Raw genomic sequence first — 26,729 nt, forward strand, 5'->3', positions numbered from 1 at the left:
CGACAGCTGACATTATTCAATTATTGCTTGTGTGTGTGCATGTGCTTGTTTTTCATTGAAACATGGCGTGTGGTTTGACAACACAATGATGTAAAGCCTGCAAGAGTTACCGCGTGCGTCACATCTTCATTCAGGGTGTTATGACTGAGTTAAACAAACTCTCGTTAGCAGGCCTTCTCGCTGCAGGTCAGTAGGTTTGAGGTTTATACGCTGCTGTTGAAACCTGAGTGTTAGCTTTTGTCCCACGTGTCATTCATCCTCCCAATTTGTGCTTTTGTTCAGTCGTACTACGATCATCATCAACTTTCACAACACCACTATTGATGAACCTGAATAGTAAACATAGAGAGTAGATTAGGTCTGCACAATAAATTAAAAATGTACCGTACTGACAGCACGCCATCAGCTTGTGCGATATGCCAATTGCAAAAGATGGCATAAACCACGATAAATGCTTACCTAAAAGGTTTACAAACATGCATAGACGGAGACACTGTGTTTTTTGTAACCCTTGTGCTATCCTAGGCACTTTAACATTGGGAGTTGGGTCATCTAGACCCACTAGACAGTGCTCTGAACCTTTTTTCTTCAATGATTTGTGATTTTCACTGGTGTCCATGGACTCCATGAAATCTTTCCACCTTTATCCACCTTTGTCATGGTAGGGAGAACACGTCAAAGTAAGGGTGGGGTCATCTAAGATAGCTCAAGGGTTAAAAAGCCCTAGTGCACACTACCTACAATGTTCTTAATTGCTGTCTTTAATAGTTTCGTCCAGTACTTCAAGAAAGAGAGATCGTTCTTTGGTGTGTTTCCCCGACATACAAGTTTTTACACATCTCCTATTGAGATAACTTGCAGGATAGTTTGTGTTGACTTTTATTCAAATAAAACTGGTGCAGTGAAATGAAAAGGAAATTATGTATTAGTTATTTTTCGTTTTGCTATTTGTTCAAGTATCGCAATTCATATCGTCATTGCAATACTGATCACTAAAATCGCACATCACAAGTTTTCCTCATATCATACAGCCCTACAGCATACCGTCTGTACTGAACCATGCCAAAAACACAACAGGGGGTTGCATGCTAGCTATCCTTGCTGCACTCAAACTTTTCCACTTTTGTTCAATTTAACACCTTTATATTAGAGCTTTAGCTCCAGTGTTGACATTCTTTGACTACCGTAACTCTCCAATCGCTGACACAATAATTCCAGTGGATTCTGTCGCAGGAAAAAGCAGCTTTGCTCTGTTATTCAAGACTTTGTGTTAGTAATATTTTGCATATTGGTTCAAACCTGATGCCAAAAGCCACTATTCTCCACATCCGAATCAGCGGATCACAGTGATTTTGTGAATGGTTGAGAAGTTACTGTATGTCGATAAGCATGTGTAATTTAGGTGTTGTCAGCGACATTGTCAGTGTTAAAAGGTTTACTAATTTGGTTTGAGAAAAGTGTACTTATAAAGTATATTATGGATGGAAACGTAGAAGAATTGTGGTAAATTGTACAACAACTCAAATATTAAACATCTGAATTGAAATTAATTTGATTTCATATTTTGGCAATAATGGGGGGGAGCCGGTTTAGCTCGTGCTGGTTTGCGGCGCCTGCCGTCCGTGAAACCAGGGTTCGACTCCAGGCTGCTCCCTGTTCCCTTCTCTACCTCTGCCGGTTCCAAGCCCGGTTTGAGAAGGTTGCGTCAGGAAGGGCATCCGGCGTAAAACATTGCCAAATCTACCATGCGACTCGTTCGCTGTGGCGACCCCTGATGGGAGAAGCCGAAAGTGGAAGAAGAAGATTTTGGCAATAATATTTAGCCCAGTTCATTGCCTGTTGGGTCTATATGAATTGGTCATAGGTCTAACACACGTCATGTCATAACATACTATATCACTCCTCTCACAGCGAAACTTTATCTTTCTGGAGAGCAGGGAACAGTGCTGTGGTGCAAGTAGCCCAAATGTTCTGTCTCTGAGACAGAATAGAGCAATTACAGCAATCAAACAAACTGTACTTTGGGGTCCATTGTACTCTAGCATAAAAATAATGGTCAAGTTGTTTTTTTCTGGATCAGCCAGATTTGTAGAAATTAATGTCTGTGTAATTGTTTTCATGAATAATTTTTAAGTAACATGAGCATCTGAAGTTTCAAAAGTTGAGTATGAGTAGTTCTGCACAATTTAAGATCTATAAAAAGAAAAAAGCCCACCTTGCTGAAGGTGATGGAACATACATGAAGAAGACGGACGAAAACAGGGAAACTGAAGCGTCTTTAAATTTCACGGAAGAAAAATTGACGACAGGTTCATATACTTCTATCTGCCAAGCATTTGAGCCCCCTCCTTTGAAACATTGGCTGTGCTCTCGTTGGGATGAAGAAGAGGGTATCTTTTCAATAAAGTGCCTGTGTGAGTCAGAACCCGGATTTACTGTAAAACCTCTGTGATGCAGCCCTGATTGCAGTGGCAGATGCTTCTATTTGAATTTTATAAAACGAAGCTCTGCTGGGGAATAAAGCTTGCTTTGTTAAGCCTGATCCTGCAGCTTTACATTCAATGGAGCAGACAGCCTGTGTCCAGCATAATGCTGTGCTGACTTTGTGAACAGGAGCTCCAAATTTTGGACAGTTTTATGGAGTTCAATGGATTCTAGTCAATTGTATTGTGTTTATGGTGTTAGTTCTATGTAGTTTCAAGCTTTTTCTAATTTATCTTCATTTGGATCAATTGATATTTTTATACACGACTGCTGGTGCAGAGATTCTGCATCTCTTCTGTAACATTTCCCTTCTCTACTCACTGGCCTTCTCCACAAGGCTTCCTGACTGCTGCCCCTCTGCCAGCCGCCTCTCACCCATTGTGGGCTAACAATGGCAGGCAAGGCCCCAGCTTTAAGGCCTGGAGCCTGGGCCGCAGAGGGGGTGACTGGGAAGGCACTGCTTGGGGTGAAGAGGTGTTTTTAGCTTTGAAAGGCTGACACTATGGGGGCAGCCGAAAGGGGAGGGAAGCCAAGAAAAAGCAGGTCACGCCCAGATTAAGATTCAGTGTATGTGACTCTGTCTGCGTCAGCAAGCAGCGTTTCGTACAAGGAGTTTGTGCAAAAGGGGTGCAAGATTTGTAGACTGCTATGTTGCATCATCATCTGACAGGAGAAGAAGAGGAAAAAATGGAGTGTAGACAAAAAAAAAAATGGGTTGGACTCAATTGTCTGCGCTCAACGCTTTGCCTCAGCTGCTTCAGCTCAACACACCTTCAGGGAGTGTTTGTTGCAGGGGTCCTGTTAATGGGGCAGCCACAGCTACCGCGTCATAATGCATGCAAGAACAAGCTGATTTGGAGATGCATGCTTCCTTTGTGCTAGTTTTTGCATTGGGGAATGGGGGTGCCCTCCGTAATACGCACACATGCACACATACAATCCAATTCCCCTCTGTTTTGGGCCCCATCCCCATATGGTGGCTTGGCTTGATGAGAGCTTTATGAAGTCAACCAGAAGTCCCTTACCTCTGTGGGAGTGTGTGCGCGTACATGCTGGCGTGTTTTTGTTGGTGCAAATCTGTGATTGCTTCTTCGCTAATGGATAAATGAGACGTTCCCAGCCTTTGTGTGCGCATGTGTGAGACTTGGAGAGATGGGCCATGTGTGAGTCGTCAGATTGTATATTGGCTTTCAAGCTGTCGTCATTAAATGTCATACTTTATGTTTCATGCTAGATCGTGCAAGAGGTTTGACGATCCACACTGCTTGGGTGGAGGCTTGAATTGTCCTGAAGTCAGCAATAGTCTCAAATGTGACCTTTCCAAGAAAAGCGAAAGAAACAGCCTTGCAAACAAAACATTAAAAATATCACCCTCCCAAAAAAAAAAGAAGCTGTTTGGTGCTTATTTTCCGATTTGCAGAGACCCACTGCGCCAGCACGGAATGAATTGAGTCCATGACTGAAATGGCTTTTGTTCGATATGAACCTCAGCACGACAAGCTGTTACTGTGGGAAGTGGGCAGCCAGATTAAGCAGTAAACCAGCAACACTTGCTTGCATTTTATTGAGCTTGCTGGGATCTCAAGTGATTTTTCCATCAGCACAATCTTAGCCTTTGCAATGTTCTTACTTTGCTTGTAAACAAGGGAAACCCCCCCCCCAAATTAAACTATTTTTCCAAGACCTATTTTACACCTTTCTTAATCAGAACTAAAGTTTGCGTTATCATAATCTTTCAGTCTTTAAACTATGCATTTGAGCAAAACCTAGTGTCATCTGGCGTAATAAAGGGTTCATGTTTGTATTTATCTTGTATTGAGATGCACATTTCTACTCACCCCGTGACCTGACATGGGTAAAATAATAAATATCTTGTTCCCACAAAATAATATTTCGTTACCAAACAATAATTAAGTAGTGCAAACGAAATAATATCTTGTTCTCACAAAATAATATTTCGTTCGCACGCATTAATTAATTTGTGGGAACGAAATAATTATTCATGTCATAAGTCATTCATAAACATGGATGTGAGCAGATTTTACCCAGTCACAACTTAATTATTGCGTGGGAATGAGATAGTAATTTGTAAGAACTAGATATTAATTTGTGGGAACGAGACATTTATTATTTTACCCATGTCAGGTCGCGGGCTCCGTACGGTTCAACAAATGTCCTGCAACTTTTGTCATTTTTAAGTATTGAGATTATCTACCCCCCCTGAATCTCACTTCACTCTGCCCTTGTCAACGCCCATTCAAGCGACCACTTCCAGTGAAAAATCCATGTCAACGTGTTTCGGGATTCTGCGTGAAAAACCCATGTGCACGTGTCGCTATGCAAGTTTCTGCAATCGTTTTGTAACTCTACGTACAAAATGTGTGTCCATTGAATGCGCGTTAAAGGTTAAATCAGGTCAAACTGAGACCAATCAGAGAGTTGGTAGTGACGTATGGATGGTCACGAAAGTGCCAACCGCTGAAAATCGATCATGGAGGTGAAACTAATAGTTTCGGTTTATGTTCGGCCGGAAATATACGACACCTAGCCTTTCATATATCAGAACAGAGCTGCGAAAGAAAAGGCCTGTAGCAAGATTTGCACCGCTTCGGCGTTTGGCACCAAGCCTCTTTCAACTGTAGGTGGCGGACATGCACTAGTAAATAGTAGAAAAAGAAAAAAGGAAATTCCTTCTCTTTCCCTGGTCGTCCAGTGTGAACGCTGTGGGCATAAAGCTCATTCAAAAATCTGTGTTTAGTGCATTCTTAAACATAGCATAGAAGTCGGTCCTGTTTATTTTTCACTGATTTGGTGACTTTCATCCCACTGGTTTTCATAAGTCAAGCAAACAAAGCACGGATTAATAAGGCAGGATTTGTATTTCAAATGTTGTGGTTTGTGCTCAATGGTGTTTGTGTATGAGATACAAGTGCTGAGCTTTTTGCCTTTGTGTGTACTCTAACGGCATCCCAGCAAGCATTTTATTTCCCCTTTTTTCTTTGTTTTTACCTCACCATGCCCCACGTTGTGTTCGCCAACCAAGAATTGGAGCCATTTTGTCTCCTTTGGTTCCTGAAATGAAATATAAGCCTCTTAAATGCATACTTATCTTGCCCTGCAGACTGCGCTTGAAGAACAAACACACACATGCTTGCTTGCACACAGACATCAATTAAAGAGGCATTGTGATGCCAGCCCTTGTTGTTCCTCGTAAGACGGCGGCTGTATGCATATGGCAGATGGTTGCGTCTTTGCATCGCATGCCCCCATATTAAACAAGGACCACGGCTGAGGGCTCGGCTGGTTTAGGAAAAGGGCAAAGTGCGAGAGAGACAGAGAAAAGGGAGACAAAAGAGCAACAAAGGCGGAGATGTGGACAATTGGCTTGGCCTACAAAACCCCAAAAAAGAATTCCAAGTGTGTGCATAACCACGTTTATGCTGCGAGGCAAAAACCGATGAACACAGATCATCCTTTAGTGCTCATGAAGGAACTCACAGTGATCTTATGCAGACACTCTCTGCATTATCATAGATAATATATATGTATGTGTTTTTTTCTTAATGTCATTAAAAAACTGCTATCAATGTTGATTTACCCTCTGAGGGGGTTCGAACCCTGCAAGATAAAAACGTTAAGCTCTCTATTTATGCATAGATATTAGGAGGGAAGAAGAGTCAGTGATGCACTTCCTCCTCACTGACTCAAGTGCCGTGCTGCGATCTAACTGTTGGAAGTTTTTGCTCATGACATCAAGGTTCATGACAATCACCTGCTTACCATGTCCGTTTACCTGTTTGCTCCTCTCCAAATGATTCCCGAGCAATATTTTTATTCCTTTTTCATAAATATTTGGAGCCATCTGTTGGTGTCTGTGCCTCTGAATATAATTATGGTTCAGTGCTCTTGAGTTCATTGAGTTCAGCAGCTTATTTCTCCCTTACATTTCTTGGTGGTTTGAGGTTATCTTGTGGTAAATCTTTGTTACTGTCATGCTTTCTATTAATGTCAAAGGTATGCATTATTATTTTCTATCATGCATTGAGGGCATAATTAGCCTTTATTATAACAAAGGGAAGCTACGTACATTTTGTCACATTTTAGTAACTTTGTTGTTGCAAATAGTAAATACCGTATTTTCTGCACTATATGGGGCGCACCGAATCTTAAGGCGCACCATCAATGAAGGCTTTTCTTATAAACTTATGTCATATATAAGCCACACTGAACTATAAGGTGCATTAAGCGAGACGAGAGTCAGAGATACAGTAAGTCAGTCAAACTTTATGAACTGCATTCATAGTATTCTAGAACTTGTTTGTAACACGCTAAACGATAGCCATGTAAGAAGCGTTAGCGTATAACAATACCTGTAACTTGTTTGCAGTAAATAAAAAACGGACAAATAAACAAACGTCACTGTGATTACGCTAACTCCTAACCTTGGTAATAACACATGTCTGACGTGCTGCATGTTAGCCACGTTGGCATATTCACAATTATGCACAAAACTTGTTTGCAACTCGTAAAAAAACAGACCATCATTTTGACCTCTCAAAATTGCATCGACATGAATAAGCACAACCACAACCTTCACATTACTTGCCTTTTTTTGGTGTGTGCTCAGAAAAAAAGCCAAACTGGAAGTCCAAAGTTTTCACTGAATGTTGGTTTTTCACTTGCACAGGAAGTGACATGAGATTTGCTCTGGAGTGTTTTCAGCATGGTAAATTGCTTTTGCTTATCTCTTTTGTTAAGTGGGACCATACAAGGCTGTGGCACAATAACACAAGTACGGTGAAAGTGCAGCAAGGAAGGCATGTAACAAAAGCATGGCCTTCTTATCTCTAATTTAGCTCCAAATGAACAGGGTTCATGCACATTCTGAAGGAGGACAGCTTCTGTGCACCAAGGCCTTTTTTTCAATCGGCTCATCTTTAACAGAGCTCCCGTTTTTTGTTTTGTTTTCCAGCATTATCTTTCTGTGTTAGTCGTCTGATTTTGCAGCTCTTCTGGTCCAGTGTTTTGGTGGAAGCCTGAAAGCAGAATTTAAAGCTTTTTTATGCTCACAGGAACCTTGATTGTTGCGGTGCCACTCTCACAAAGACACGGATCGACCAAAGGACTTTCCAAGAAGATAATAAATGAATGCTAATGTTAAATTGAGCCACTTCAGCTTGCTTTCAGCTTGAACATAAAGTATTTGAATGGTGAACAGCCAAAGCACAGAAAAGCATTCGTCATCCATCCTTTACTTGGACTAAAACATCTTTATATAAAAAACATACAGTTTGAAAGCAATGTCCTTTGTTTGCTCTTTCGTGCAATGATGATTATGACATTCTTTTTGTCTGCTTTTTTATTTCTTTTGAGTGTTCTTTCATGTCATCAATATTTTCCAGAAGTACTTCTCTTTCCTTGAATTACTTGCTCATTTCTCTATTTGTGTTGCGCTGCCCTTTGCTCGGTCGGGGCCGGGACTCGCCGCAGACGCGTCAGCTGATTTTCACCTGCATCAGCTCCGTCCGACCGGCAATATTTTCCCCCTCCCCATTTTCAGTTGTTTTTAGAGACACATCAGCTAAACAGGGACTTGATTAAACCTTTTTTTTTCCTCTCCCACCTCTTTCTTCTCCTCTGCATGTCCTCTCCTCCGTCTCTCCTTCCCGTTTTTGTAAAGAATGGAGCAAATCAGGGAATCAATTCAGTGTAATCATGACAAATGAGTCTCATGGTTAGAAAGGGTTTCTGTTTTTCTTTTTTGAGTGCACGCGGGGCTGATGGGAAATCACAAATGAATCAATCAAATGTTTTCGCATTATCCAACGGTGGAGGACAAATGATGGCAGAATGGATGGATAGGCAAATGGGAGGAGAAGATGCACTGCAGCGACTGCAAATGTGTGTGAGCTTGCATATGTATGTCTGCTACAGGGATGGATGGTTGAATGATTGAATGCAGGGCCAAGTGGGCGTCTGTATGTGTGGGTGAGCTGTGGGGTGGCAGAGAGAGGGCTGCGCTAACCTTGGAGCTGTCAGAACAGATGGGAGATGGGAAGGGCCACAGGCTGCGAGTGATGGGTTTGCTGCCAGAGAAGGATGAATCCTCAGCTACTTTTGGAAACAAGGAAGTGAGATTAGTGATGAGAAAAGGGGTGGCAGGAGGATCTTTTTTTTTTTTTTTTTTTTTGTGCCTGCCGGGTGCATTACCGCTGAAACACAGTTTTGATAAAAGAAGAAGTGCCAATGTGTCATCACAGACTCAATGAAGAAACTGTGTTAAAATCTCCAGATCACAAGAGACAGTTGGCCTGAAGTGACAAGTTGTCTGGTGGCAAAGCAGGGTGTCCATTGTCCCAGTATCATTTTGTCCAAAAACACACAAGTTTAAAAAGTTATTTGAATAAAAGAAAGTTGAGTTATTAAGAATGACTATATGTATCTGGTTATTTACCATGGTGTGGGTGAATACTCAATTCTGATTGGCTGCAGGAAATCCAGTAAAAGGGTGACAATGGGCACCTAGAACAAAGTTCTTTGTTATCGCCCTGGCCTAAATGCCAGTTGGTAACCGGGGCAACAGAAACCCGGTACATAGGTGGTCATGCATTAGTCCACGGCTTTTCACAGCTGAGCTGACAACACGTCACACTTCGTATCAAATAGTCTGTTTCTTGGAAAAACAATTCAAATGTAAGAAATATCAAGATAAAAGTATTAATATTTGATGTAAAATGTCTTTCTTACACCACTGACCATTGTATAAGTGAGGTGATGCCCTTTGCGGAAACACCAGTCTGACGTGAAGTGGAGGATGGTTCAAGCCACTGCCCCGTCCTTTCATTTCTGAAAATGGATACCTCCTCTGTCTTTATCCTTTACTTAAATGATTCCATTTTCTTTGTTACTTTTAGACGTTTTTATTACACAGTGACCTCCACAGTTCAGGTCTTGACCATAAGCACTTCTGTTGTTTGGGGTGAAATAGGTCAAGCATCTACCGTAAACTGGATGAAGAGCGAAGCAACGCAGAATACTTTACAGTTAATGGTGGTGAAGATCCAATATCGGCCTCTGGGTTGTCTTGTATTTCCAAACACCTTTGGGAACATTTACGTCACATTAGCATGTACACCCAAGCTGTCAACAAAACAAAGAATGTGAATAGAGGATAGTAGCTTAAACATTTCATGTGGGTTTTTTTTTCTCATAAAAAAAACAAAATATTCACCCATACGCACTGCTTTACTCGACGACGAGCACACTTAATCTCTGTGGGCGTCAAGAAAGGAGCAGCTTTTAGCGAAGTGATTGTAGAGTCGCTGCAGCGCTATGGGCAAAGAAGATGAATGGAATTAACGATGGCCTCCTCCATAACTTTAGGGTCTAGGGGGAGGAGTGGGCGGAGTTTCCCTGTCTGCCTGCGTTCAGTTGAATAAAGCTCCGGTTTGTTTGTGTGTGAGTGTGCATGCACATGTTGGCTCTCCGCCCAGCTCCTTCTCCCCAGCTGATTAGGCATTAATGACCTAGGAGTGTGGAGGAGTCTAAGCCCTCTGATTGGCTGAGGGACTTCTATGTGGGCGGGATTGCTGCCGAGTGACAGATGGCCAACAACAGAGAGGGAGGCTGTGTGAAGTGTGTGTTTATGTGCATGACAGCCAGGGGAGGAACTTTAATTACAATAGAGAGATCTACAACTGTTGTATTTCCAGCATGTACTAGCTGATCACCTGCTAGCACTGCAAAACTGTTAAAGCACATGCTTACTAGAATAAAAAGAATCCATATTTGAGGCACATTCTTGATGGTATTGCTTAATGTATGAGCTACCACGGTGAACCAGTGCTTCTTGCGTCGCTAAACACATCGGTGTATACTGTATTTGTTTTTTTAATGCTGTAAAAACATGGGAAAGTGTTAAGGACCACAAATACAAAAGCCCCATTTTAATGGTGAAAAAAAAGGTGTTATCAGCTGTCTGTGTGTTTGTGGTTGTTTTTCAGGGCTGCCTCCATCAGATCAGACTAAACACACACAATGTGCACACACAGCCACAGCACCGGGTCATGTGACTTTCCCCAAGGATTGGGCCAGATCATTCTTTGAGCTTGGCAATTCTCCCAGTTTGCAGCAATTCATCTTTGTTTGAAATTCATCTGTTTTACTGAACCAAAGCTGGAGTTTTTGAGTGTGGGTGTGTGTGTGTGTGTGTGTGTGGGTGTGTGTGTGTGTGTGTGTGTGTGGCAGAAAGATTAGTAATATCTGCTATGAACATCACAGATGAGTTTGCACTGTTTATTCTTCTGCAGTGGCATTAAGAACAAAAGCAGACAGGCTCTGAAAAGGTTGTTTTGTTTTTGTTCGCTGGATTTGCACGTTTTGGAGTGTGTTTGTGTGTTCATACAGGCCGTCTGATGAAGCGTCTTCTTATTATCAAGTGTCATCGCATTCCCATCTGCCCAAGACACAATGTCTGACACCGTCTTGATGCACACAAATCCATGAACACACACATAGCCAGGGTGGAAAAAATTACACTCATCTGCCAAATATTTCTTTACACAGATGACAAGAATTTATGTGGCAGAACCCAATTTCTTTTATAATAAAGAAAAGATTCATTCCTTTAAAAAATACAGTTTACAATATTTAGCTGAAAATCAGAGAAAACAAGATAAAAGCATTAGATTTGAATCTTTTTATTTGATCAGAAGCAAAAACCTTGTTTTTGTTTTTGTCCTGCTGCCTTTTATCTACCAATTAGCAACCAGCTTCGACCATTCATTTAATAGCTAATTACCCTTTAAATGTATGTAAATATCTATATCTATATATATATATATATCTATATATATATATATAGATATATAGATATATATATATCTATATATAGATATATAGATATATATATATCTATATATAGATATATCTAAATATATAGACTCTCCACTGTCCACAAGCCGTTGCAGTGGCCTGAGCATGTGTCAATGGGTCTGAAGCAAAGGAAGAACAGCATTCACACCTTTTGGAAACCTGTAGTGCCTAATATTATCTGTCATCAAAACTCCTACCAACCCTTTGATATGTTAGATTTTAGTACAGACGAGGCTGAAGACACACCGCGCATTACTTTTGACAGTCACGAGGAAAGACGGCTCTCGGATTTCTGCTGAAATGACTTCAGGCTCTCGAAGACCATATTAGACCTTTTTATTTTTTTTTGTCTTTCTTTCACGCTAAGATGTGATTGGTACAAATTGGCTCTACAGGTATATCTAACATGAAGAAGTGGGAGAGAAATGAAAACCCATCTCTGACATTTACAATATTACTGTGCTGGAAAATAGAGAGTGGCTGAGCAGGAGGACTTGGTGGGAGGGATAGTCTAATAAATCGGAGGATCCTCTCTGAATATCACAGGCAGCTGGATCAGCTTTTCTCTGCAGCCTGTTCCCGCCGTGTCTCTCTCATCCCTCCTGTCATAGTCAGATGGGTTTCTGACTCAGTGGACAGATCGTCTTGGTTAGCACTTGTTAAATTGTTATAACGGCTTGTAAAAACTTTATTAGTCCAAGTATCATGCTCAGAAAGTTAAAGATGCCCCTTTATCAGATAAGAAAGGGTCTATTTGCAGTAATTTTCAAGAAATGTGCGGCCACCCCTGAATTTTTTTCTTGACCGCACCGACCTAGAGGAAGGGTTGAGGTTAGGATTGTGGTTGGGGTTAAACAACGAAATAGTTCCTGAGCGCGGCTGTTTCTGCAAATCACCGCTCCTCCAGGGGGTGGATCAAATGCAGGGAACGCATTTGACACACCGAAGTGCGTGACAGATGATGGGACTTTAAGTTTAATCTTAAATATGTGCGCCAACCAACAAAATGCAACCTTGGACGCACTTAAAATACGTGCGGGCATCAAAGCAATGCGCATCTTAGCTTGCACGTACATGTGGCCAACATGACTTTCCATCACTTTTTGTGGCGGCCGCACATAAATATGTTCAGATATCATCAGCCATCAGATAATATAAGGGGGTGCAGATTGTTGTTGTCAGTTTGGTTTCTTAACACTAGGGATGCCAGAATTTAATTATTTTTTTAAACCAGACCATGTAACACCATTTATTCGAGTAATTGGAAAATTCATCTTTGCATCCTTACTGAATACGTTTGCATATGTTTACATTGAAAATGTGTTTTGCTAAATGTATTTTTTAATTACATTACTCCCGGCTGAGTATGAGCCAACTGAAAGGTTTTTTGGTTCGCTTTGTTCTTTTGTAATACACAAATCATATATCGAACAAAACAAAAAAAACTATGACCCAAAAGAATCTAGGTTTGTGGGAAAGTGAACAGTTGCCGACTTAGTTGTAACACAATACGATTTCTTTATTTTTTGGGTTATTGCTGTCTTAGTTTGCATCTTATTTGAGCGCAGTAAATTCATTTAAAGAGAAGTTAAGTGTTGCATGCTGTTGGAGCAAGATTTTTGTGTGTCAAGTTTTTTTAGTCAGTTAAAGCCTGATGTCAGTTGCACCTGCAAAACCTCTTGTGTCTAAGTGTTTTCATCTGTTTAAGTGTTGTCAATGGCTTCCTACAGGGTTATATCTGTGCTTTTTAACCCTAAAATGCCAAAATCGTTGCCCTCAAATTAGTTAGCCCTGTTGTACTTTGTTGGGACTACCTCTCTCTCCTCTGGTGATGGAACTGTAAAGACAGTATTGTGCTTACTATGGTTTAGTGGGATGCAGTTAACCAATGTGTGCAGACACAACTCGCCTCATAAAAAATTGACCTGTCACGGTGAGACGACATAACATCGCGGCCTTGTTCTCTCCTTTTCAGTTCTCTTTTACTATATGCGCTCACGTTTCTCTTTGTACATAATCCCTTTTATGTCCAGTTTCCTAATTCACTTGTCTTTTACTCCACTGGGGAGGGGTTTCTTTCACCTCTACGTAATGTAAACCACCAATGACCATACCTTAAGAATAAAGGTTGCAAAAAGAGGAGGCATCAGTTTTTAAAGCTCAGTGATTGACGTTAGGCTCTTATGCTCTTTGTAGAAAAATAAATCTAATATTATTGAATGAAAACAGAGACCTGAACTTGAAAATTATATAGCTTTTATAGGATTTTGGACGGGTGTTTCATGATATCCATTCGTAAAAAATTCAGACTTTTTTCAAACAACTCTAGTTTGATTACCGTATTTTCCGGACTATAAGTCGCACCGGAGTATAAGTCGCACCAGCCCAAAAATGCATTATAAAGTAGAAAAAACACAGATAAGTCGCACTGGACTATAAGTCGCATTTTAACTTTCACAACCTTATATGACACAATCATAGCAGACTGTTTATCTAATAATTTCACAGTAATTTTTTCTCAAACTTATTTATTTATTCCTTTCATGAAGCATCATTGGCTAACTAATACTCTGTTTTCATCCTGTATTTGTAGAAACAGTTTTCACTTTTATTGCATTTCTGAATCTATGAAATCATTGGAAAATAGAATATTATGTTGTTAGCCTTCAAGATCTTACTGTAAAAAAAAGTTTGCTGATTCTCTGAGTCACTTAACATCCTCTTAACACTTAACATACCTCATACATCAAATTGACCCAGAAACATCATCTTTGTTCCTCACAAATGAACATAACAGGAGGGTTAACAATGTATTTATTTCAATTTATTTCTAATATAAATCGCTGCGGAGTATAAGTCGCATCCCTTGCCAAACTATGAAAAAAAGTGCGACTTATAGTCCGGAAAATACGGTAGTCTTTCTATTAAGCCTGGGCGAAAAATCGATTGAATGAATTCATTCCAAATTTTTGTTACGGGCGATTTAAAAAAGAACTGAATCGAGTTTTTGTGTAATGGTGCATTTTTGGCTCCCCAGAGCTTCCGTAGTGTTGGTTTCACATGGCGGTATGGTAAGCAAAAAACAACAACATAGCACACACAAACAGCAAGCGACAGCATGGCTGCCGGTGAGAGTGGGAGGTTTGTTCCTAGGAAAGGAATAAACTCATCTGTTGTTTGGAACTGGTCTGGGTTTGCTGCCACAGACGTGGAGGAAGAGACCCCACGCTGCAACATTTGCCTAAAGCCCACCACAGTCAAAGGCAGCAGCACCACAAACCTATTCCAACACCTGGGGGAAACCTTTTATTACTGTTCACCTTCACTCCGTAACTGCAAACATGAACGCACGCCCCCGACATTTGTACACGCTCTCACTCACTCTCGTGTGGCACGCGCCCATTCCTCAGTCTTACACATGCAGCTGCTGACACACACACACACATAGTATGGTTTTTGAGTACAATGTAACTCATCTATTAAGTTAAATATGCAAAGGGAATAGCTGATCCTTTGTTTAATGGTAGAAAATGTAACTGACTTTTTAAAAATCCATCTTGCTAGTGTGAGACTGTGTCCCACTCATAGCTTGGAAGATGTTCTTTTTCCCAATTTGCTATATTAAGTTCTGGAGGTTATTTCCAACATCGGCCCAATAGACCAGTTGTGACTGCTCAGCACAGTTCAAACTTCTGGCTGAGCTTTTTATTTTTTATAAGCTATAAAAAAGCATTTGTGTGGACCACCTTATATTTATATTAACTGCACACACAAACTCAAATTCACTGAAGCAAAAGCAGGGCGTATCAGATGTCACATTGCCCTGTTGGGTGATGTGTGTTGTTTTTGTTCCTGAGGTTTCTCGGTCTGTTTGTAAAAGGCTCTGATTACCTTGCCCTCTTTCTTCTCCTTGAGTACTTCTTATCCTCTCAACGGTTCACACGCAAGAAGCTAAAATGAAGGAAATCTAGATTCATGTTTTAAAACATTCTACAGTTTTACGTAGCGCTAAATTGACTGTTTTTTTTTATGTCCTGATTTACTGTACGGTATGAATCTGACCTCTGACCTCCATGTGCAGGGTTCCATCTCAGCGGCACAGTAACGGAGCCAGCCACCTCTTCAGAGACTGAGGTCACCCATAAGGTAGCCATAAGCTTCGACCGATGCAAGATCACGTCTGTAACCTGTGGCTGCGGGAACAAAGATATTTTCTACTGCGCACACGTGGTGGCGCTCTCGCTTTACCGGATCCGCAAACCCGAACAGGTAACGTCCTACAGACGTGCATGAAACAGTCAAGGGTATAAAATTAAAAAAAAGGAAAAGGGAAAAAAACTTGCCACGCTGTCGTATTCCCGATGCAGGTGAAGCTACGGCTGCCCATATCGGAGACGTTGTTCCAGATGAACAGGGATCAGCTGCAGAAGTTGGTCCAGTATCTCATCACGGCCCACCACACCGAGGTGCTTCCCACTGCTCAGAAACTGGCGGATGAAATCCTCTCTTCCAACTCTGAGATCAACCAGGTTCATGGTGAGACGCTACTCTTTTTTTCTTTTCTTTTTTTAAACTTCAGGCTCCAATGATTCTTGAAAGCAGATGTGTTTTTCAAAGCAGTTTTTTCTTATTCACCAGATACCACTGTAATACATTTTTAATACTAAAACAGCATGATGGTGAACTGCAAAAAAGTTTTCCTTTCCAGTCTGGGGAGGTGTTATCCTCTGCTGTGAAATCTTCATAGCGCCACGCCTGACTTGAAAACTGTTGGAATGAAACCGTGCTGCGTGCTAGTTCACGGGCTGTCACGCCACGGAGTTTAGGATTATTCCGGAAAAGCAGCAGGACGGGATTCAGGTTCCCTTTTTGGTTTCTCAGATTTACTCTGCAGTGTCTGGTTAGAGGGAAATTAAGAAACCAGGGGTTGATAGATAAAATAGATGCATAGGAGGATGTGGAAGGAAAGACATCGGGGGGGGGGGAGAAACAGGAAGAAGATGAAACGGTTTTAGGAAAAAGTGGAGAACTGCAGCAGCTTGGCATCAGGGAAACGACAAACAAGAAAGACACTTTCACCAAACACAAGTCTTTATCTGTTTCATCCGCCTTGCCACATGCTGACATTCCATTCTTCAGCACTTGTGTCCAGGAAACCCCGTGCAGCGCTTCCTGTCCGCCTTTGACAAGGGGGATCATGGGGGTTGAAGTTCAGTCGACTCAGGAGCAAGAACGCCTTTGATGGCTGGAATGTTGCCTGTTTGCTGCGGCGCTCTCCTGGCTGGTTGGAAACACGTCTCCGGGCTTTTTTTTCAGCTTATTTCCTGCTACATGAAAGCCAATTTCTCCCTTCAGAGAACAGCCATGTTTCTCAGCAGGATGAAACACAGAACCAAAACACAGAAAAATGGAGTCGGAGTCGTGTTTCCTCTGTCCAGGATTAACTTTCTTCAATGTCACGATGGAAGGCAAATTGTAAAGCAAGGAGGTGTGAGAGCTGCAGCAGAGCGGACACTTAAATAGAGTTGAGATTCCCAACCGTCTGCCGGGAGAAAGGGATTATAGTTTGGATGAAATGTCTGACCTGACCCCAAGAAATAGACGTTTCTGTTTCTGCAGATTAGGCTGTCTAATACTTTACCACAGTGGAACCTGTGGGGTTTCTGTGCTCCTTTAGTTCTCCCTGCACGGATTTGTAGCACTTGACAAATGTATTTGTCATTTACTCTGGTTGTGTACCTCAGGTGCTCCTGATCCAACTGCAGGCGCCAGCATCAACGACGACAACTGCTGGCATCTGGACGAGGACCAAGTGAGGGAGCAGGTCAAGCAGTTTTTGTCGCAGGGAGGATACTACGGCTCGGGAAAGCAGCTCAACTCCATGTTTGCTAAGGTTCGCATGATCAGTTCCTGTCTTTGTATCGTCGTGCAATAAAAAAAAAAAAAGACAAAAGCTACACAAAAATAGTGTTTAGGACAATACACGTCCAGTTGAGGGGCACTTCTGCCACTGGCAACCTATTATTGGCACAGAGTAACTTGGCACCCACTTCCCATCTCCGTTTTTGCGCTCCCCTGCTAGCTTACAGCCCCTCACACCCAAAACCTGTGCAACAAAACATGGCGGGCAATACTGGAGCCATCCAGTCATACAGTTATGAGCCAGATGCCAGCTCAGTCGATTCCCAACAATTTGAATAAAGAAATATTCAGGAATGCAAGATACATTTTCTTAAAAATGCCACAACAACGTGTTAAAAAACACCCAAAACATAATTGCCTTCTGATAGGGTCTTGAAAACTAATATTATGATCCCTTTATAATAAAAACGTAAACTAAAAGCTTACTGGTAACTTTTTTCTTTGTACGTATAACAAACATTCTCTCACTCTTCTACTGTTTTCCGGCCCAATTTAAAAATGTCCAACTTCTCCAAAGGTCTCATGTGGATGAACAGGGTTACAAATATTTTTATTTTAGTATGTAGAGGTCATCTGTGCTATTGTGGACCTTTTGAAATTCACAATAAACCTAAGATCCTCACGTCAACATAAAACGCTTCAAATGGCATTTTAAGAGTTTAAAAGTTTGAACTGTTTTAGTGCTGCTGGAAAAACTTAATTTTTTAGGAAGATTATTCTGTCTAATTTCAATTACTAATTTAGATTTGACTTTTTCCTTAACTTCTTATCATGTGATGAAAAATTTCTACAACTTTCTTACCTTCTTATCTTCGACAAACTGTTATGTTCTGCTTTCTAGAAGGGACTAATTACAACTGTGGTCACATTGTGACGGCAAAGATTAAGCAAAGTCTGCTGATGCATGTAGAAACATCTGCTGTTGGTCACACAACAGGAAGGAAGTGTGTTTCAGCTGCAGTCGCACAAAAGGTTGAAGTTTCTAATTGGAGTTTCCCTCGAACCTAACCTAAAATGCTGTACACGTATCTACATTTAGTTCTTTGGTCAAGATTAAGTTTTTAAAATAATTTAGCAAAAAATGTTTTGCTTTTAAATATCAAATCAGGCACACAGTTTATGCAGACGAGCGCAGCAGTCATCAGTACCCCTTGGAAGCAGGTCAGACTGTCATTGATCCCACTTGCTGCTCTTTCCATCCAGGTGAGAGAGATGCTGCGGATGCGAGACTCCAACGGCGCCAGAATGCTCACCCTCATAACCGAGCAGTTCATGGCCGACCCCCGACTGTCCTTATGGAGACAGCAAGGGACGGGCATGACGGACAAGTGTCGGCAGCTCTGGGACGAGCTGGGTAAGAGCACTGAGGGAAAACGCCACAGCCTGATAGATGATCCATCCGTCCGTGCAGGTCAGACGGCACGGTGTCGGTCTCAGATAAAAATCTAGTCTCTGGGTCGTGTGAGCGTTCCGGTTATCCAGTCAGTCTGCTGCCCCTTCTGGCCCGGCTTCTATTCCTTGCCTCTCCGCACGTAGTGAATGATAAAGGCAGCCAATCAATACGGCTGCTCCACTTCTCCACGATCAATCTGGGCATTTAGGAGGTCAATAAGAACGCTTCCCGGGCGAGTGAGGGAGATCATGACACGGCCAGAAATAAGAGCCGAACCGTCAGATCATTCTGACCAGGAATCTAGAGGTTTGACAGTCGACATAGCTTGAGATCTGTCAACTTAGAAGAGGAAACTTTTCCTTTCCTACTTTTTTAACTTTTGGTTTAAATGCAGCATTATGAACACACAGGTAAAATTAAGAGAAGGCATCCCTTAATTCTACAAACTTTTTAGTTTAAAGGCCTCAATATTCCTAAAATAATTACATAAGTTCCAATGTAACTATTTTTCAAGCTGTTTTATTTTAATTCAGTCTAATATAATTCATTTTTTTTATTAAAATTTCACTTAGTTTATTTATTTCTATACAATTTCTAAATTTTAAATAAATTGACACATTTCATTCCCCTTTTTAAAAGTAAATTAAAGAAAAATAATTAGGATTTTTTTAAATGATTTTTTCCTCAGATGTTGTCATTTTCTACTGCATAAGACATTGTTTCAACTGACATTTTAAGCAGTTTTCTAACAATTCAGAGAAAAAGTGTAAATATGAAAAACAGCCAAATACAATTAAATGTTTCTCGCACATTTAGATGTTTTATGTGTAATGTTGAACCTGCTTTGCAAAAAAAAAGAAGAAAACCTTATGAGTTATCTCTGCATCCTCAGGTGCATTGTGGGTATGTGTGGTGCTAAACCCCCACTGTAAGAGTGAGGAAAAGAGCGGCTGGCTGAAGCAGCTAAAGAAGTGGGGCGACACGGACGTTTGTCCGCTGGAGGACGGAAACTACGGCAGCGAGCTTCCAAACATAACAAACGCTCTGCCGCAGAGTAACCACGCACAAGGTAAAAAAAGGAAGAACCCACAAACAAACAAGCGCACAAACCCGATGTAGGCATAAAGGGCGAACGAGCCTTCATCCTTGCTTTGTGTGTTTTTTAGACTCCCTGTCAAGGCCGCGCAGAACTGTGTTCAGTCGGTCAGTCGAGGCCTGTGACCTCCACTGGCAAGACAGCCACCTGCAGAGGATCATCAGCAGCGACCACTACATGTCTCCGTCCTATCAGAGGGAAGGAGAGAGTCTGCTGTTCAACCCACAGGGGCTGCCGCTTTGGCTAGGTGCAGTTTCACCACTCGTCATTAGGAAAACACATTTAGTTTGGAACATCAATGGTGCACATGTAGACATTGTGATGCATTAATCACATTATATCTTTAGTTAGACCGCTCTAAAAATCATACACTGGGTATAAGAATTGTAACCGTAATTGTAATTATATGTCAATCTGAACAAACAAACACCGTGTTGCCAGATCCGCCCTCATGTGTGTATAAATCTGTCCTATCCATCAAACAGACCACGTACCGACGGCGTGCGCTCGTGTCGACGCCCTGCGTTCCCACGGTTACTCCAGAGAAGCCCTACGGCTAGCCGTTGCAATCATCAACACGCTTCGCCTCCAACAGCAGCGACAAATGGACATTTACAAGCACCAAAAGAAAGGTGTGTGTGCGCGCTAACTGACAAATCATGGAGCCCTTGTATTTGTTGGAAAGTAACACATTTGCTTTGGTTTGGGTGAGCAGAGCTTCTCCAGAGAGGAGTGACTTCAACGACGAACCTGGAGGGCTGGGTGGGTCATCCTCTGGACCCCATCGGCTGCTTGTTCATCACGCTGACAGAGACCTGCCGCGTGGATGACGAAAACACCATGGACACTGGAGGTATGACAAGGAAAACACCGATGGCGTTGTAGATTAAAAGCCCTCCAATTAAAAAATTGAAAAAACAAATGTAGTGTCAGTTTAAGAAAAAACCCCAGCATCAAGATTGGATTTTAAAACTAATTACCAACCAAATATGGCGAAAATAACAATTTAAAGCAAACTGCAAGGGGAAAGTTAACCACTGAAGGCAGCCCATGTAAAAGTTTGCCAGAGAACATTTTAGTGGATCACATCTTACCTAGGATCTATGCAAATCTGGTGGCTGTTTGCAAGAAACGGGAGATGTCAGCTCAGACGAGGAAAACACATGGATCTAGACCAGAGGTGGGCAATTATTTTGACTGGCGGGCCACATAGGGTTCTAAAATTGCATAGAAGGGCCGGACCAGGAGCAATTTAGAGCCAATTGCACCAATGGCTTGATGTTCCCCATGTAAAACTTAGAGGAATGCTGCGTTCATGTGGTGTTTGAATGATAGGAAGAATGAAAAATCAACTAATCTTCCAACACCACATGGATGCTAGAGCAGAGTCCCCAAACTTTTTTCTTGTGAGGCCACAAGAACTCTTTTTCTTTAAACTTGTTTGATTTTTCTTGTAAAGCCCTACAATAAGGTTTTAATAATTCATGATTCTTTTAATAAAATAAATAACACTATTTAGGAAATAAAAACTACCAAATAACTGTGATTTTTCAAAGACAAAAAGTCAGGAAAAACATACTGATTTATTTAAAAGAATAAACAATAAATAGTGGATCCTCTCCTGTCATTTTCCCGCTGAGACTTTGAGGGCTGCAGCTCCTCACACTTCTCACAGTTTGCGCTCAAACTCAGCAGCTGTGTCCTGCACGTCTGTTTCTCATCCAGTAATAATGGAAAAAAAGCACATTTCTATGTCTCCTGCTAATCATGTATGTGCGTTACCTTTTCACCACAACAGAGTTCCTCGTTTATTGCAGGAGTTACGTTCTAAAAATAACCATGATCGGTGGAATCCATGGAGTCTGATTACGGACGTTTATGGCAGTAAAACTCCTCACTGTTCACTTTCTACACTGTTCTCAGACAGACATGAACATTTTAACCCTTTTCTCTTGTTTAAATTCTCAAACCTTCATAGAAATCAGGATCTTAGACTGAAAAAGATCTGATCGATCACAGATTTCTGTAGATCTGAAGAGCTCCGTGTTTCTGTACAGCAGACATGGCACAGAGGAGATTGATTGACAGGGTCTCCAGCCAATCAGGACACAGAACAGTGTGCGCTCTGTAAAAAAGCAGCAATAATCGCTCTGAAAGAACGAGCTAAACCGGGAAAGATGAACTGTGATGTAGAAAGGGAGACTGTCTTTTCTTCTATTTGACAGGGATTTTAGAGGGATTCAGGTTGGTTGATTCACAACAGTTTGAATTAATACAAATAACCTCGGAAATTCAATTTAAACCCAAATTTTCTCATATATATGTCCTCCATCATGAGAAAAATGCTACCCGAACATGTTAAAAACACCATGAATACCATTTTCATCAGAGTGGGTCTTTAAAGAACTCTGTTTCTGTCATTCTGTTGCATAAATAAACTTACTATTTCAACTACAAAGATCACTTGTTTTTCAGTAGGCAAATGTTCAAAATCACCGGGGATCAAATCCTTTTTCCTCTCACTGTTTGCATTCTGACTCTTTCCCTAGAGGTCTTTCTAGTGCTTTGAAACCAGTGACTGTTAGTTTTTTTGTTTTTTTGCTAAGCAGCTACTAGAAAAGGTTTTACAGTTTTCCCTTTGAGTGTGTGTGGATAAAAGCTGGAGCGAGTGATTTATGTTGTTTTCGTAATGCGAGGAAAGTGGTCTGAAGTTTGCCTCGGACCGGCCAGCGTGTCTCCACTCCCTGCGGAGAACAGCTGCAAACATCTGTGATGTGGGTGGGTGAAGGTATTGCCCCCCCCTCCAACCCAAATGCCCTCTTCCATCCATCAAATGAACCAATCAGCAGGCTTTTTTTTTTTTTTTTACTTTTCAGTGAGGAAAAGATTCATTTTGTTGTGGGTTTCGGTCTGTCAAACCGGTCTGTACTTGCCCCCGCCTTGACCCACACTCACACACTCACACACACACACTCACAGATGTCCCCAAAATAAAGAGGATTTAGGGGAATCTGTTGCTCCGATGGGGTTTAGGCAGAATGATAGTGCAGAGGACCAGGAGAGAATAAATGAGCTCCAATCAACAGCTGCGACTCCCCATGGCAGCTGTTCTCACTTAAACGTGTCAAGCGTTTGTGGATCCCAGAACCCAAAGCCAGCTAAGATGAATGTACATTTGTTACATGCTACTGCCATGCTGAGACTTCCAGTCCACGTGAACGTGTTTTCTAACAATATGGAGAGGAAAAAACGGATCTGGCTGATTGATTCAGGCACATTTACCTGAGCCTTCTTGTCACCCGCTCAGCAGAAATTGAATCGTCATTCTTAAGAAATTGAGTTTAAATTGAGGGAATTGAAATTTTAATTGTTTTTAGAAAACCTTACAACAAAGAAAAAAATTAATCAAAGAAATAGGAACTTTTTTTGAAAAAAAACAATAATGGAATTACTAAAGGGAAAAAAAATGTGCGAAACATTTATAGTCATATGAATGAAATAGATCAAAACTGAAACACAAAACATGTGTTATTACACATTTGTAAGAACAGTCAGTTAAAATAGTTATTTCAACTTTTTTACACGTATTCTTTACTGTAAATAATATGGAGATAATATGGAAATTTGAAAAACACATCTTCTCACAGAGGATTTAAAGACCCACTCTGATGGAAAAAAATGGTGGTTTGGGTGTTTTTAACATGTATTTGTGGCCTTTTTCTAATGATGGAGGACAAATAAAGAAAATAAAGCTCAAAATTGCATTTCTTTATGAAATGGATGGGAATATTTGTAATTTGCCTCTAAACTGAACGTCTGGATAGGTCTGGGGGTAATAATGTTAGGCTGGGGGGCGTGAGGGGAGGAGCTGCAAGATTTTAGTTGACGTGAGTTCAACAAATCCCATCATCCATCCGTCGAAGGATGGATGATGGGATTTGTTGAACTCACGTCAACTAAAATCCAAATGCCTTTTTTTTTCCTGATTGTTTTTTTGACAAATGCATTTTTTTCTTAGTTATGGAATTATTGCTATAGAACTTAGGAGTTTGTCTCCTTTCAGATGGAGAGCCGAGGCCTCCCGTCTACCATCACGTCTCAGTGTGGGGCAGTTCAGATGGGGGGGAGTCGTATCTCACCCTGGCCTTGGAGGTGGCACTTATGGGTATGGGGCAACAGAGGATAATGCCAGAAGGACTTTATGCCCAGGATAAGGTAAAGACATTTGCTTGTTTTGTTTCCCCCTGACTCACCACATCTTTTCAAAATAGTCTTGTGTTAATGAAAAACCAACCGAAAAATGTCGCACAGCAATTTTTCGTGCTTCTTGGAAAACAAGCAGAGAGCCACAGAGCTTAAGTTCAAAGTGAATTAAAATAAATCCAAGGAGTTAGCATTTCTTTGTGTAAATGCTAATCTGCTTTTGGGGGCTTAACACGGCTGCCACAGACCTTTCTTAATGTCACTAGAATTACTGGCAATATTGGTGTTAGGAGCAGGAATTGCATTTAAAGCCGGTCATGTGTGTGAAAAAACCTTGTTCTCGTTATTTGGTTGGAATGAAGTCATTTTTCGATCGTGTATTTGCACCAAGAGAGTTACAGGAATGAGGGGTATTAGCCCACCCTGCTGATCCTTCAATAACTCAAACACCAAGACTTTTCTTTGAAAAAAGTCGTTTAATCTTCAAAGAGTTGTGGTCTTTCCCCCGCCATCACGAGTCAAACTTGTCTTTTCCCTGAATGACAGTTTTAATGCCAAACGCAGCTTTAAGCAACGATTAGATCTCTGCAGCTGTGAAAGTTCTAGCTTTTTTGGAGAATAGAGAAAAGTCGTCAATCTTTGTGTTTTGTCCAGGTGTGCCGCAACGAAGAGCAGATTATTGCAAAGATGCAGGAATTGGAGCTGGACGATCTCCTGGTTCAGACACTTCGGAAACAAGCCATACATTTGCTGGAGGGTACTTTCCTCTTTTACATTTCAAAGCCCAGCTTTCTTCTCTTTTGAAAATATTTGTGGCAAATATACTTATTTTCTTTCCTTTTTTGCATCTAGCGGGTCCATTCAGCGGCCTCGGAGAGGTCATCCACCGAGAAAGCGTCCCCATGCACACGTTTGCAAAATACCTCTTTTCTGCGCTGCTGCCGCACGACGCGGACTTGGCCTACAAGTTGGCTCTGCGTGCCATGAGGTCAGATCCCACTTATGATTCTCTTAATCCAGATCCCTCATTCTGTTTTCAAGCTTTCCCTTAAATTTTACTGCCGTTTTCTGGTTTGTTGGGAATCAAATGATTTGTTCAAAGATTTAAAAGTAATCAGATCCTGTATCTAACCATCATTCTTCCACCGCCGTGCTTGATTAGAGTCTGTGTTCGGTTTTCTCCAAGAGGTTTTATGATAAAGTTGTCTGCAACTTTTGAATTTTCTGCTCTATTATTATGGTATGTGGGAACAACTGATTTACTTCTGGTGACTTAAACTTCCAAATTTCAGACCAGGAAAAAAACTTAAACAATGAGACTCTTCTTTTTTATTTTTAATTGTTTTTACAGACCAGTTCCGCATGGAACATGTTGTTCTTGTGTGATTGTGCTTATTTGATTGTTCAGTAACTGTACTTGGCCACTTTTGCATTCAATATTAATTAATTTTGTGTTAAAGATGGAATCATTTCTTCAGGAAACGTGTCGTCAGGGAGACGTGTTCAACTCTGATTGTTTTTTTTTAACAAAGGTTGCCGGTGCTGGAGTCGTCAGCGGGCTCCGGGGATGTCGGCCACCCTCACCACGGCATCTCCATCGTCCCGAGCCGATATCCCCGCTGGTTCACTCTGGGACACCTGGAGTCCCAGCAGTGTGAGCTGGCCTCAACTATGCTAACCGCGGCGAAAGGTACGGCCAGCGTCGACATCCACAGGGCGGCTGTTCTCCCAACGACCGGGCTTCAAATTCTTTGTTTCCTCTCCTCGCTCGCCTCTGCAGGGGACATGCTGAGACTGCGAACGGTGCTGGAGGCCATCCAGAAAAACATCCACTCCTCTTCCCTCATCTTCAAACTGGCCCAAGATGCCTTTAAGATCGCCACTCCCGCCGAGAGCCCGCCCGATATCACTCTGCTAAATGTGTCGCTGGAGCTGGGACTGCAGGTACCGTGTTTATGTCAGAACCAGACGCTGCAATTATTTCCACCGCAAGAAAAACTCCGCACTGGTCAACCCTTCAAAACCCACAACCCCGCCTTTCAACATGTCACCGACCCACTACAAATTAGCAGGAGCAAACATAACACACTAACAGCTTTGTTGACAAGAGGAAAACCACATAATTCAGAGTTCTGCTTTCGTTTTAGAAAAATCTTAATTTCAAACCCCAACAGAAATGTGGGCTTCAACACAGTGAGTGGGGAATTTAGATGGTGTTGTTGTGTGCAGGTGATGAGGATGACGCTGTCCACCCTGAACTGGAGGAGGAGGGAGATGGTCCGCTGGTTGGTAACATGCGCCACCGAAGTCGGTATGTGCCGCCTCGTCCCACAACTCACTAGGATCCAGGCAGCAAAGCAGAATTCAGCCGCTGATTCCAGCCTCTGTGGTGTGTGTGTGTGTGTGTGTGCGTGCGTGCGTGCGTGCGTGCGTGCGTGGAGTTTCTTCATTGACTCAGTAATTTATCTTTTTTCGCCTTTATGGCAGACCCTAAATTTACGACCACCAAAACAAATCAAATAAAAAAGGGAAAATATGGGAAAAAAGTTGTATAATTATCAGAAAAAAGTCATAATTTTACAAAAATTCTACTTTAAAAGTCATAATTTTAACAGGAAAACATGTTTTTTTGAGAATGAAGTTGTACATTTACACAAAAACATAGAGCAGATTCACTTAACCTCTTGAATAGTTAGATGTCTATCCAGTCTCTCTGAATAATCTGCCCTGACATGAGGCAATGTTTGATTGTCTCTG

At 41.5% G+C, this 26,729-nt stretch overlaps 1 protein-coding gene across 1 annotated transcript in view; it reads left to right on the forward strand.

Moving 5' to 3' along the window:
• Positions 1-26,729, forward strand: part of zswim5 (zinc finger, SWIM-type containing 5) — a 70,302-nt gene that overhangs the window by 39,104 nt on the left and 4,469 nt on the right. The window contains exons 2-15 of the mRNA XM_023964772.2: positions 15,440-15,627; positions 15,726-15,894; positions 17,103-17,251; positions 18,484-18,634; positions 19,566-19,742; positions 19,840-20,016; positions 20,255-20,401; positions 20,485-20,622; positions 23,833-23,984; positions 24,627-24,729; positions 24,825-24,960; positions 25,505-25,662; positions 25,753-25,916; positions 26,202-26,283. Coding sequence (XP_023820540.1) covers positions 15,440-15,627; positions 15,726-15,894; positions 17,103-17,251; positions 18,484-18,634; positions 19,566-19,742; positions 19,840-20,016; positions 20,255-20,401; positions 20,485-20,622; positions 23,833-23,984; positions 24,627-24,729; positions 24,825-24,960; positions 25,505-25,662; positions 25,753-25,916; positions 26,202-26,283 — 2,091 coding nt within the window. The remainder of the gene's footprint in view (positions 1-15,439; positions 15,628-15,725; positions 15,895-17,102; positions 17,252-18,483; positions 18,635-19,565; positions 19,743-19,839; positions 20,017-20,254; positions 20,402-20,484; positions 20,623-23,832; positions 23,985-24,626; positions 24,730-24,824; positions 24,961-25,504; positions 25,663-25,752; positions 25,917-26,201; positions 26,284-26,729) is intronic.

Source organism: Oryzias latipes, chromosome 17, assembly GCF_053564925.1.
Source record: "Oryzias latipes strain Hd-rR chromosome 17, Olatipes_Hd-rR_3.1".
Classification (NCBI taxonomy): domain Eukaryota; kingdom Metazoa; phylum Chordata; class Actinopteri; order Beloniformes; family Adrianichthyidae; genus Oryzias; species Oryzias latipes.